Source organism: Octodon degus, unplaced genomic scaffold, assembly GCF_000260255.1.
Source record: "Octodon degus isolate 3935 unplaced genomic scaffold, OctDeg1.0 scaffold00010, whole genome shotgun sequence".
NCBI lineage: Eukaryota > Metazoa > Chordata > Mammalia > Rodentia > Octodontidae > Octodon > Octodon degus.
The window spans coordinates 15,307,688-15,321,504 of record NW_004524586.1 but is presented as its reverse complement, the minus strand read 5'-3'; the positions used below and the strand labels follow the sequence as shown (position 1 = coordinate 15,321,504).

At 42.8% G+C, this 13,817-nt stretch overlaps 1 protein-coding gene across 1 annotated transcript in view; it reads right to left on the bottom strand.

The window, feature by feature from the left end:
• The window catches only part of LOC101592479 (proliferation marker protein Ki-67), a 19,996-nt gene extending 7,073 nt beyond the window's left edge, over positions 1–12,923 (bottom strand). The window contains exons 1-8 of the mRNA XM_023709045.1: positions 12,854–12,923; positions 12,359–12,464; positions 10,093–10,171; positions 9,882–9,997; positions 5,826–5,892; positions 3,134–3,179; positions 1,931–2,653; positions 87–262 (exon numbers count right to left, since the gene is read on the bottom strand). Coding sequence (XP_023564813.1) covers positions 87–262; positions 1,931–2,653; positions 3,134–3,179; positions 5,826–5,892; positions 9,882–9,997; positions 10,093–10,171; positions 12,359–12,450 — 1,299 coding nt within the window. The 5' untranslated portion in view covers positions 12,451–12,464; positions 12,854–12,923. The remainder of the gene's footprint in view (positions 1–86; positions 263–1,930; positions 2,654–3,133; positions 3,180–5,825; positions 5,893–9,881; positions 9,998–10,092; positions 10,172–12,358; positions 12,465–12,853) is intronic.
• Between the last annotated feature and the right edge of the window lie 894 nt (positions 12,924–13,817).

Below are 13,817 nucleotides of genomic sequence, written 5' to 3'. Positions count from 1 at the left end.
AATCAAACCATGTCAGGACATTGGAAGGAATGTGTACCAGCTGCGTGTGACACGGGGTATGAAGAGAACACTAATCTCAAGCTTACCTTGATGATTTTCTTTAGGACAGTTGGAGAATGAGATCCAAGAGACTTCCTCTTGACTGGGGTCTCTCCTCTTTTCAGGGGTGTATTAGGAGGCAAGTTTTCATCAAATAATTCAGGTCTTAGATGACCCCCAAAGGACACACGCCTTCTCTTCAAAGACATATCCACATTCTTATCTATCAAGCAGGGAACACGAACGTGAAATGAGCAACACAAACCATACCAAGACTTGACTTCTGTCAAACTAGTACTAAAAATGTATCAACCAAAAACTTACTGAAATGTAACACCCTTGTTCTCTTCCAATATCAATACACCCAAAACTTCCATAAGGCTAGCGAGATCTCAGAGAAGCCACTAAGATAGCAAACTCTACCTGGACTGGACAGAAATTGCCTTTAAGATGTTGAAAAATTACACCTTGCTATAGTGCTGCAATCTGAAGCAAGAGCACACAACGGAGACAAGCTCTTAGCAGTGACGTGAGAGAACTTTCCAAAACATATACTTGGGCTTGATGCAGGCCTGCCTAGCAAACAGAATGCATGAGCTATGAAAACTTCTCTAGGCAACGATGATCATTTTGTGGCCCAGCCCTCACCATGCACCTTGCTGAACCATCAATCAAGAAAAACCTTTTGGCTAAGTGAGACTTCCTGGATATGAAACTCAATGGAACACTCTAATGACCAGTACAGGTCAGTCACACTCCCTCCACAGCCACCATAAAAGGTTGTCAGCAGAAACTAGGCCCTGGTATGAAGATGGCTGCATCCAAACGCCTGCAAGCCCTTCCTTTCAATGGTCCAACACTGAAGTGTACAAAGCTCTCACGCCCACTGCAGTAGCCATGTCTCTGCTGCTTACTGTGTGCACCTGGGTTATCAGTTTCCCTGTTTGCCCCAGCACATAAAAAGAACCCTCTGGACATCCCTACTGGAAGGCTGCAGTGCTAATGCCTGGGAAGCACGCAGAGCTCAGCCTAGCATAGAGCTCAGCTCTGCATAGAGCCCCAGGTCTAGTAGTGATTATTTTAAAAAAGTACTTGTAGGAGGCTCTAAGACCAGTGTGGAGTACAAATACATGATGGGCAGCACTAGTCAATGACACACAAGAGATTTCTAGTGATTGACTCCAAACAACCAAATTTGTATGAAACAGTTGATACTGGCTCAGAATTGAACCACAAATAAAAATGATTATCTTTCTTCCTATTTTTTGATACACAAAAAAGCGAACCAAGTGTTCAGGAATGACCTCCCACATCATGCTAATCTCATGACCTGTACTCTATTTTTCTTTGCTGTAATTTTCTGTGTCTTTGGCATTCATCTCTCAGCTGAAACACGAACGTGTCTCTTACTGTACTCTTTAAGTTTTTAGCAAATTCTTTACCACAAAGCTCAACATTACTGACTTAATAAAGGTCTCTTACTTACATATAAAATAGGTATTAATCTTTTAGGGAAAACAGATTTATACTTAAATAAACTTATTAATGGAATCACCAAAGTTGCTGATATAAATTGAATCAAGAACAATTAATCCAGACCAATTAACTGTCCAGGTGTAACACCCAATTTCCAATTTCTCAGGCTTGTCCTCGAAATCATTTTGTAACTTTCTTTCAACTTGAGCAAGGCACTGACCTACAAGAGACTGATTTTGGGTTTCTCTATGCAACACTTCCATGTTTGTAGGACCCCCTCTCCCCCTGCCACTCACTTTTAGAAGATTCCCTAGTTTATTGTCAGGGTCTGCAGCATCCTCAACTTCAGTCACTATGAAATGATTTCTAGTCAAATGCTTCCCAGGACTAACTGCCCTACTGCCTTCATTCTTACCCAGATTCATAGACTCTTCTCCAATAGCAACATGCAGGTCCTCACTCCTACGTTTCCGTGAAGATCTTCGTTGTTCCGAGTGCCGCACAGGGGTCTGCGCTTTAGTCAAAGGAGAGGGAGAAATGCTGGAATGTGCAGCTTGTTTGGGAGTCTGAGTCGGCTCTGGGTCACTCTTGCTTTCCTCAGCCTGACTTCTTTCTGGTGCAGGTGAAGAAGGACCATTATGGGTGCTTCTGCTGGACCTTGGTCTTGACTTCCAGGATCCCAATAGCCGAGCCTCCTGGGAACCATCAGCACTGCCCTTTTCTGCTGAGCGAGCAGCTGATGATCCTGATTTTCGATGATACTGTTGAACATTTTGTCTTTGTGATGTTACATCAAGCTCTTCCTTCATTGACTGATAGAGTATCTTAAAAGGAGAGTCATTTTTATTGCCACTGTCGAGAAACTGTGAGGTGGGAAAAGGTATCAGTTCTCCACCACAGCCCAATACAGTCACCTGGGACTGGTCCTTTAAATCCCCAGTGTTGGGATCTCTTGCATTCCTGCTACCATGTCTTGAATGTGCTGAAGGAGCCTCAAGTGGTCCTTGGGCAGCACTGTCCTTTGAGCCATCTGAGGTAAGAATGTTCTGCTTGAGTTCCTTGACATGTTCCCGAGACCCTCCTGAAGCATCTCCTTCGGTGATGTTAGAACGGGCCTTGGAATCCCGCTCTTTCTCATCTTCACAACCAATTATGAAATAAGAAACACAAGGTTCAACATTTTTCTCTGTGATTAACTAGTTTCTGGAACTCAGTGTTTTAACTGTTTCAAATTGCCTTACAACCTAACTTTTTACTTAGTCTACAAATTACATAATGTTTAAAGTTTGTAAGTCTTACAACAGTAGCATTTCCACCTAAATACATTAAGTCACAGTATCTTCTAATAACTAGTAGTGGAAGAACATACGCTATCAAAGCACTTGGATTAAATTTATAACTGAAAAGGCAGTTTATGTGCACTTAGACTCTGCCCTGAACAGAGTACCTCATCAATCACCAGGGGAAGCTAACTCAGCCATCTGCCTGTGTTTGACACGTTAAATGCCAGTGTTATTCTGAGACAGGGCTTTTCACACTATGCCCTTTGTCCCTCCCTTGTCACTGTGACGGTGATCTGATCCAGGGGATCCAAGAACAGAGCCCAACAGGTACAAACCAGGGTCAGCAGAGAAGCTTGCTCTCGAGGCTCGCCGCACAGACCTCTGTAAATTAGGAAAACAGGAACAGCAGCTTAAGGGCCTGCTCAGACGCTGGTGATCATAACAATGAAAATACTCTTCTTATTAATTATCAGCTCATTGCAAAAGAGCTCCTATGGGAGTTCTAGAGACTAAGCTGTGGGCACAAGTCATTTGGTGTTAATGGTCATGACACAAGCACACCTTAGCAACTTCTGAAAAAAATACAGTAATAGAAAACAAATTCCAGGCTTAATATAACTTAAAACTCAGAGAACTATTATTACTTTCTTTAAATTACATATCTCCCAACAGTATATGAAGAACTAAAGCTGAAGTTATATATCACTGATAACCTGTTACCCTACCATAGAAAAAACTACTGACGCTGTCATTAGTTTAAACAGAAATGGGCCCAGGACATGCTGTGGAATCGAGGCTCAGTCTAGCATCCGTGTCCTGACTGGCAGAGCCACTTGCTGCTTATACAAGCACATGCTAGTTAATGCACAAGTCGAAGCAGCACATCCACATGTGTCTGCACGCCAGACCCAGCACTCCCACCGGCCCCCTCCTGGCAATGCCTGTGCTTTCCCCATAGGAGATTTTTTTTTTTTTTTTTTTTTTTGCTCCGAATGCCTTCAAGGCTTGTGTTGTGGGGATTGAACCACAGCAACCTGAGCCTGACTGCTTTGTTGAAGCAGCCACTTAAAGAACTGAGCTAAGGGGCAGGCCCCCTCCATAGGGGATTTTTAGGAGGGAAGAGTTAACATATATACAATTCTGATGCTCCAAAAGCAGGCAGAAATGCTTATCACTTGGATTACCAAGCAAAGTTATTGCCAAAGTCAAAGGATTCAACTTTTTCATTTAATCCAACTTTAAATTTATTTATACTTAGGATATTATTTCCATGAGGTACACTAAGATATTATTTCTATGACAGATATTCAACCACGGTTTTTGCATTAGGTTGAACACCTCTCATCCTTGTCTTCTCAATGTGTACAGCTTCTAACGTCTTTTCAATTATTATTATATTCCCTTTAAAATAAAATTTTTTAAATAAATTTTTAAAAAAGAGAAAAAAATTAAGTTTTATTGAAAGCAAGTGTCTGAATTATTTGTCCAATCATGCATAACTATATCTGTTAATCTGACCAACACATCTCACGATAAAAATAGGTACTATGGTAACTATTGTTAATTTGCTATTCTTTTTTTTTTTTGGCAGAACCAGGGATTGAACTCAGGTCCTTGTGCTTGCCAGGGAAGCGCTTATTCCACTGAGCCATCTCCCCGGCCCTGGAAAATCTGTAACATATGTATTATTGTATGTCACCCTGCTTCTATCTTTGTATCTATTTGTTTTCCTTTTTATTCTTCAAAATCAATAAATTTTTAAAAATTACAGATATTATTTCTAAAGCTATCAGATAAAAGATGAGTTTTTATTTCCAATTTGAAGCAGATCAATATTACAACTAAATAAAAATGAGCTATTAATAAAATGTAAAATATGCACAATACATCCACACATTTCTGCGATCGCAAAGACACAAGATCCCTATTAAATTACTGAAAGTTTCCACAAACTCAATTTTATTTATTTGCGGAACCAGGGATTGAACTCAGGCCCTTATGTTTGCCAGCCAACTGCTTATCCTACTGAGCCATCTCCCCGGCCCCTGCAAACTCAATTTTAATGCACTGCAGTACACATCAATACAAGACTGACAATTCATAGACTACTGAGTGGCATATATCTAACCCAGTTCTATAATTAAACACAGACCAAACCTCTGCTTATGCACGGATACCCACTAACTAGCTAAATGACGTCTCATGTGGGATACTTCAAAACTAGCTTGCACGCAGGAGCTGAGGAGCACCAGGCTCAAAGCACTGCTGCTCCTCCAGCGAAGAAGCAAAACTGCACACCACAGACTTGGAAGCGAAGTACCTACGCTAAGTGCAGATGTACCTAGTCTCCCACGCTAAGGAATTCACAACAGTCCGTATGACACTAGCTTGAGTGGGGTCCTAAAAAGTAGGAAAAAGAATTCTCAGGAGTGATCCTAAAGCTCCTACGTCTCTCTAACTCTCCTAGAACGTGCCTATCACTGCCTCCTAATAAGCTATACCCCTGGCACACCTGTTCTGGGCTAAAATCCTCAGCAGAAAGATTCTCTCATGCACAACACATAGGAACTCAATTTCATTTCCATCTATCAAAACTGGAAGGGACCTCTGGTACTCACAATTAATGTTCACTATGTTATTATTCTAGGCATATAAAGATGGGTGCACAAATGTGTGGAAGGCAAAATTATATCATGAGATAGTGCAGTTCCCAAATTTTATTATGTGTTGAAACTGTCCTAACCATAGGCCTCCAAGATCAGACATACTATGAGACTTTGGGGACAAAAGAATTAAGCCAAATAGTGTACTCATTTTGAAAAACAAAGAAATGTTATTTTAGATTAGTTTACTGTGTCTAAGTTCAACTTCTTTTCCATACCTTAATTATATTTTTCTACTATAACAAGGAAGCTGTCTTTCTTTGTCAACAACTTAAAGTGAGAAATCATTTGTCATATTACATAGAAATGATTGCCTATCATCAAAAAAAGCACCAGCGCAGAATCCTGAATTGTTTTTCCTTACCTGTTCACGTGTTTTTTCTGGAAGCTGAGGTGACTTGCTTCTATTCTGATAACTCTCATTTTCATACCTGTAGTGCATGAAACAGGACAGATTCAGATTAAGGATTTGTACCCCAAGGCTAGAGTCTGGATACTGAGTTATACCTAAGGATAAAGCTTGAGGCTCTGTTTCTGAGTATTATCTTCTAAACAGAAAAAAAATATACTGGAAAAGCATTTTACACTAAAAACTCATATAAATCTCCTCTGGTTTGTCTTGGAATATCACCAGAAGCTGGGATCCAGACTTCTTTTTTTTTGTACCAGGAATCCAATTCAGGACCTCAGGCTTGCCAGGCAGGCACCGGGCCCCTGAGCCATATCCCTGGCCCCCAGATTAACTTTTACCACTGAGTAGCTTGGCTTAAGATTCAGCCACATCCCTGACAACCCTCAATGAGAACTCAGTACACATGAGAGGAAAACTGGGCTTCTTCCATGCTATGCCCATGAAGGTGCCGTAAGCCTGGAAAGGGAGACCAGCAACCTGGTCACAATTTGATCTTTACCAACACTGTGGCTAACGGTAGTTCCGGGTAAGCACAAAGCACTCTGGAGAACTGCAAAGCTCCTCTAGAACACTGCTCACGCATGTGTGTCCGTACCATATAAGCATGCTTTAGAAATAATTGTTCTAACAGATCTGTGATAAATTCACAGAAGCTATCCTTATTTACATAAAAAAAAATACTCTGGTGCCACAGCACAATGGGCTGGTTTGAATTTAGATGCACCCTTAGTTATATCTAAGCCAGCAGGCCTCTGAAATAGATGTGTCTCTGGTACCAGAGTGCTGAGTCAAGTTCTACCTAAGATCTATTTCCTACTTTGTTAGGGATCGTTAATCATCTGTTGATTTCTATTTAAATAGTATCTCACTTTCAGAAAATCATTCTGATCTCCATCTTGCATCAAATATTGCCTACCTAGAAGTCTACAGTCAATAAAAATGTCCTCAAAATTATTTATGGAGGGGCTGGTGAGATGGCTCAGTGGTCTAAAGCACCTACTTAGAACAAGCTTAGCAAAGCACAGGGACCGCGGTTCAATCCCCCAGCACCACATGCCAGCCCGCCCCACCCCCTGGTGAGCTGAGCTGGCCACACACACACACACACACACACACACACACACACACATAAATAAATAAATAAAATTAAAAAAAATATTTATGGAGACAAGGGACATTTTCTTCCTTTTTCTTTTTGTTAATGTATTTAGTACAGGGTCTCACGACACAGATCAGACTCGTAGTGATCCTCCTGTTTTCAGTCTCCCAAGTGCTGGGATTACAGGTATACACCACCATAACCACTCAGTCTCTGTCTCAGTGTGGCCTAGGGACGAGGCCTGCACGGCACAATGGGAATCGAACTCAGGTCCCTGCATCTGCCTAAGCAGGCACTTTAGTCCAATGAGCTATTGGCCATCCTGGCATTTTCAAATGATATAAAAATCAATACGTCAAGATATTCCACTTAATGGGCTGGGGAGATGGCTTAGTAGAATAAGTGCTTGCCTGGCAAGCACAAGGGCCTGAGTTCAATCCCCACTTCCTCAAAAAAAAAAAAAAAAAAAAAAAAGAAAAGATATTCCACTTAAAAAAAGGCATCTGACAAAAGGCTCCAAGAGATAATCTCAACTATAGGAATTATGACAAACTGCAATTAAGAGGCTATAAACATTTATATTATGCAAGCATAAATTTAAAAATTAGCTATATTTTGCAGCCAAAGAAAATATTGTTACTGAAGTATTACCAAAAGTATTATGAAAGGTAGAGGACACTTTTCAATGACAAAAAGCAGATTTGCATTTTAGCTATTGTTTAAAGCGCCTGCCTGGGCAAACTCAAGTCAGGCGCAGGGGACCACAGTTCAGTTCCCAGCTCCACAAGCTATACCAGACCCGCCCTTAAGGCAGCCTGAGCTAGCCACCAAAAAAAAAAAAAAAAAATCTTTGAATGACAAAAAGTTCTATGTATAGAACTCTAATGACCCAAAGTTATGTGTGCATAACTTAGAATTATTTCCAGGAGGAAAAATTCTAAATTTGTATGCCAGAGTATGACCTCAAGATGTATAAAGCAAAAACCAGTAAAAGCTAAAAACTAACAAGCATGGAAATAATCATTAAAAACAAAGAAGATAGGGCCAGGGAGACAGCTCAGCAAGTAAGCACCTGCCTGGCAAGTGCAAGGTTCTGAGTTTAATCCCCAGTACCGCAAAAGAAAAATTTAAAAATTAAATAAATAAAAAATAAAGATGTAAGTCTAACAGAAATATAGATGGAACATACTTCTCATAGAATATACATGTTTTCAAATACATAGGACATTAGTAAAAAATTGACAATATCTGATCAGAAAGCCTCAACACATCTCAAAAGCTGGGCAGCACTCAAATGTCTATCAAAAAATGAACAAATTGTGCAAGAACCTTGTAATTTTTCAGTACACAAACACGCCCTCCATGCTATGACTCTCGCCCACTACAGCAGACACAAACATGCACATTACTTCAGTTAGTGCACTTCACCAAGACAGGCTTCTACAATGTATAGCTGCAAGCAGCCTTTTTGATGAGACAGCAGTAATTATAAACAGCATGAAAAACATTCTGTATATGGCTGGTGTACTAGTCTGCGAGGACTGCCACCGTGGACACGTCCCACAGGAGGAAGCCTGCCCCACAGAATGCACGGCTCACAGGTGGGAGGTAGGCACGCTGAGATAGCCTGGGACTGGCTCCCTCTGCTGGCCCGCTCACACTGCTTTCCCTCTGGATACTGTTTGCTGGGGTCTCTGTCTTAATCTTACTGAAATGACACTAGGAATAGGATCAGGGCTCCCTCGGAAGTTCTCTGCTTGAGCCAGGGAGATGGCTCAGTAGAATAAGTGCTTCCCTGGCAAGCACAAGGGCGTAGGCATCTCCTAAGTGTGTGTCGGGGGGCATCTCTATGGGAAAGGAAATGTGGTTACTGAGGTGGGTCAAATTTGCAATGCAAGGTATTACAGAAAAGCAGGCTGGGCAGGAAGCCTCAGTCACCTGTTGACTGGGCCAGGAAGATAGCTCAGTAGAATAAGTGCTTGCCTGGCAGGGTCCTGAGTTCAATCCCTAGTACCTCAAAAAAAAAAAAAGAAAAGAAAATGAAACTCTCTGCTTAATGTACTTGTTCTCCTTCTTTTTTTTTTTTTTTTTTTTTTTTTGTAGAACCAGGGATTGAATTCAGGTCCTTGCGCTTGCCAAGGAAGCACTTATTCCACTGAGCCATCTCCCCGGCCGTACTTGTTCTTTTGGATGTCTGTCTCAAACATACGACCTAAATTAGTACAGATTAAGACTTCAAAACACCAATTTGTAGAGAGCCCAATTCAGTCCATAAAACGTAGTCGTCAATCCTGAGGGCATTCAGACTGTGTTAAATGGACCTGTAACCCGTACTTTGTAGTTTTCTCTATGAATGTATTTTTCTTAAAGATAGAAACTAAAACTGCATGCAGTTTTTTGTTTTTTAATATATTTGGTAGAGTTTCACTACGCAGCTCGGACTCGTAGTGATCCTTCTGTTTTCAGCCTCCCCAGCACTGGGGTTATAGGCATGCACTACCACGCTTGGACTTGGTCACTGGCTCAATGCGCCCCAGGGCAGGTGCTGGCACACACGACCGGGAATCGAACCCCAGGCTCTGAGCTTGCCAAAGCAGGTGCTTAGTCCACTGAGCTTTCTTGCCAGTTCTGCATGCAGTTTCATAATATTCATATGAGAACAGCAGCCTCCTTTAGGTCCAGGTCTCCTTTCTTCTACCTAATCATGTGTCCCTGAAGGCCTGAATTCCATCACATTTGAGTCCCATGTCATTTCTAGATCCATATGTCCTCACGTTAGCCATGTTGCAAATGACAGTATGAAACACTCTGATGTTCATTAACATTAAAAAGGATTACAACTGAATTGTGGCACTAGTTTGGTTAAGTAGAACATCAATTCATTGTTAGCACAATTAGTTGTTACCTACCTGAAAGATCGATCAATAATTGTTATTATATCCCCATGTCTTAGCGGTACAGGTTCATCAATAGCTGACCCATTCACTTGCGTTGGATTTGTGGAACTGAAATTATACAATACAGCCTACGTGGAGAAAGAACGGGAAAATGCATAACTAGTAAAATAGATAAAAGTGAATCGAAACATTTAAAAAAATCAACTTCCCAAAACACACTTACCTCCTGCTTACTGATTTCAATTTTACAGTGTTGCTTTGACACTACAGGAAGCTGGATACGAATGTCACATTCGGTTCCCCTTAATACAAAAGAATGAAGATTTTTTTGTTTTTGCTTTTTGGTTGTTGCAACTTCTTAAAAAAACACTTCAGTTTTTCAAAATAAAACAAAGTTTGATAAGTAAGCATGATCTATAAATATAATCACATGGAATAACAAAATGGGACAGCAAACAACCAGTGCATTGCCAATAATTTCTACAAGCATTGACTAAGAAGCTATTTGAGTATCTAAAAATAATTTTATTAGAAAATGCAAGAATATAAATTAAATTACCTTTTATAAACACCTATGCTTAGAAGATGCAAAGAAATACTTTGTTAAACACTGCGTTTTTCCAAAAAGCTTACGTATGTTTGATTAGTTATAGTTTAAAAATGGAACACAAATTGTAGTATTTCATGTTAGCACCTCTCTGCTCCTCCATTTCTTCCTGTACAAAAATATTACATTAGGACCCATGTCACAGTGCTATTCAAAGTTTGATGAACTTCACATGTCACTCATGTTCTTGCCACACAATAAATATTATATGTGAGCTTTTTAATTGTTCTTTTAAGACATCACTAGATTAACAACCAGCAGATTCAAATCTAACATTAAAAATACTAATGTGGAAACAATGAAAAAAAACAACTCAACTTGTATTTCTGCAGAAAGCTAACACCATGGAAAAAACCACAGAGGAGGATTCCTAAACCTGCTCACAAATAAATAGCCAGAAGAGTTCACTGCTATTAGTCTATGAATCTCCAGAGTCTAAACTGTCTTCCTACCCTTGTTCCATGACCAACTCCTACAAATTGGTTTCAAAATAATAAAATCTTACAAAAAGATAATGCAATGCTATATAATAACCAAAATAACTATTATTTAAGATTGGAACTTTTTTCTTTTTAACATAAAGAAAGCTATGGAAAGTGTTCACTTCCTTCACCACAGAAGAGAATTTCAGTTGTATGAACCAGAACACCCCAGCAAAGAGACTGATGAGAATTAGGTTTTGCTTCGCAGGAGAATCACTAAACATCAGCATTTCTCAACCTCAACACTGCTTGCATTCTGGACCAGAGAATTCCTCCCCATCGGACTATCCTCTGCACTGCTGCCCGCCTGCTAAATCTCTGCCCTCAGCTAGTGAGACTAGCAGCATATACCTGTCCTATAGTGGCATGAGGAAATGTCCCCAGATCTTGCCCAGTGCCTCCTGGGGGATAAAATGGTCCTCCTATGAAAACCACTCAGTTCTCTCCTGATAATGAATCCAAATCTGCAGCTTTTCTTTCTACTGGCCACTGGCCAGTGCTACTGACCAGTCAGTCACCACTCATGGCCAGGCACCACACCTGGCCCCCAAACATATTATGAACAAGACAACCTTTGCCTGTGGAACTCAGTCTAACAGGACAGACAAACCAAACCAAACAAACCAAACCAAACCAAAAACTAATCATCAGGGGGAACAAGTTCTCATTAAAGGCTTGTTTTCAGGCAACTGTATGATTGAACCAATACCCAAAAGAGAGGAGTCATTCAAGCACAAGAGTAAGGAGTACAATCCAGTCATAAAATTCAAACTTCGTACAAAGTACCAACAAAAACAAGAGCTGAGGCTGGAAGAAAGGTGAGGAGAGATTTGGGAGTATAGAGTGAGGCCCGAATGGGGTTACACCTTAGAGAAGGAGGACTTTAGCACAGGCCCACAGGGACACCTTAGGACATGAGGTGGGTGCTCTTAGTAATCAGGCCTGTCATGTCAGGAAGAGGGCTACTGCGTCATCCGAAGAGAAATAAGGAAAAATCTCAAAGCACACTAAGAGGACTTTCACTCCCATTTTATTTTACCAAGCGCATCCTCTTCCCTTCATTCTCCAGGGTCACAGGGACCAGCGCATGTCCAGTGGAGGGGGGGGGGGAGCTCAAAGGTACACGTAGTCTTTTAAAGAGGGCTGGCGGTGAATCAGGCTGGAGAATCACCTATCAAATCAACTGTTAAACAGTTTCTTGACTGGGTTAAAGAAAACAACAACAGGCAACACAGCCGTCACATTGCACACGTATAAATATAATTTTGAAACTTTCATTTAGCGATCACCCGGTCAAGATGTGCAGAAGCATCTAGGCGCCAGCGGCAAGAATCCCCAAAGCATCCGCGTGGGCGCTCGCTCCCACCTTGCGATCCACCGCATCCCGCGCCCCGGCTCACCTTCCGAACAGGCAGGAGCTAAGGGTCAGCGGAAAGGGGATGCCGTCCACCCCGTTCCTCTTGATGGTAACCAGGCGCGCCGTGGGCCCCATTTTCTAAAATCAGTCTAATCCGGGTAGGAAGGAGGGTTCCAATTACAGAGACAAACTCACAAGCACCTTTTCCCCTGGGGGGAAAAAAGTGGGTGTCACTCAGAGGGCAAAGGAGCTAAGATAAATTTCGGGGACCACCCGGGTTCCCCGGTGGGGTTCCCCGACCCCGCCGCCTGGTCCATGCTTCAACCGAACCACGGGCGCCCCGGCGGGACAGGGCGGCACCACAAGCCGCCTCTGCAGCCCCCAAGTCCCGCAGACAAAGCGCCGCCCCCGGGGTCCGCCCAGCCGGAAGCCCCCCGAGACCCCGCGACACGCACAGCCTGGTCCCCCGGCGCCCCAACCTGGATTCCCCGGCGCGAAACCCCGCAGCTCGGGTGCCCACACCCCGGCCCCGGCTCACCCGGGCAGTCCGCGCTCTCCGCCGCCCGCGCAGCCCAGTCGGACGCCGTCCGCGGGCCGCTCTCGCTCCGCTCCGGCCCGGCCCGGCCCGCAGACCCGTAATCCGCCGTCACCCCGGCAGCCCCGCTGCCCCCAACCGCGCTGCCGCCGGAGGCCGCTCCCAGCCGAGGTAGCTTGAAGAGCCCGCCCGATTCAAACGAATACAGAGCTTCAAATTCTGGCGCTAAGCGCTGTGATTGGACGAGAGGGCACGGGCGGGGACCAATGAGAAGGGCAAAACGGAAGTAGGCGGAGCCGGAGGGAGGAAGCGGGCTCGCGGGGCGGGGGGGCTGTGCGGGGAGCTCCGGCGCTTTACCTGCAGCCCGGAAAAACAACTCGTCGCTTTATGAAAAGGCTGTGGAAAACAGCCTGAAAACAACGTATTCGCACTACCCAGACAACTCTTTTTTCCTTCAAATAAAGGACCAAAGACAAGCAACGTTATATATTATCATTGCTAGAAGATTTAAGTTTTTTAAAAATTAAAAAGCTCCCTCCCTCCCCGGTTTCCTTAGGTCACCAACAGTTATCTTCGTGTCGTGCCTTTTCCAGTTACAGACATATTGTTCTCTTTTTCATAAGTACACGACAAAGATCATTACACACACAGTTAGTTAGTGTTCTCTGCTTGCAAAATGCAGGCGAGTTCCATATCGCAGCTTTCCCCTTTCTCTTCGATGAGGCAGAGTATTACTATTGCTACATATTTAGGTTACAGTGCTTGGCTGTTAGAACAAAGAATTGTCCATTAAAGTACCTTGTGCATGACAACGCGATGAATCCTAAAATAATTTCTGTACAGGATTCCACCGTGATGGCGCCTGCGTAATGGGGGGGATGAGGTGGGGGATGGGCAGAGTGGGGCGCTTCCTTGGCCTTGATGGGGTGCAGTGAATGGAACCTGAACACGGCTTTGGTGACCCTTC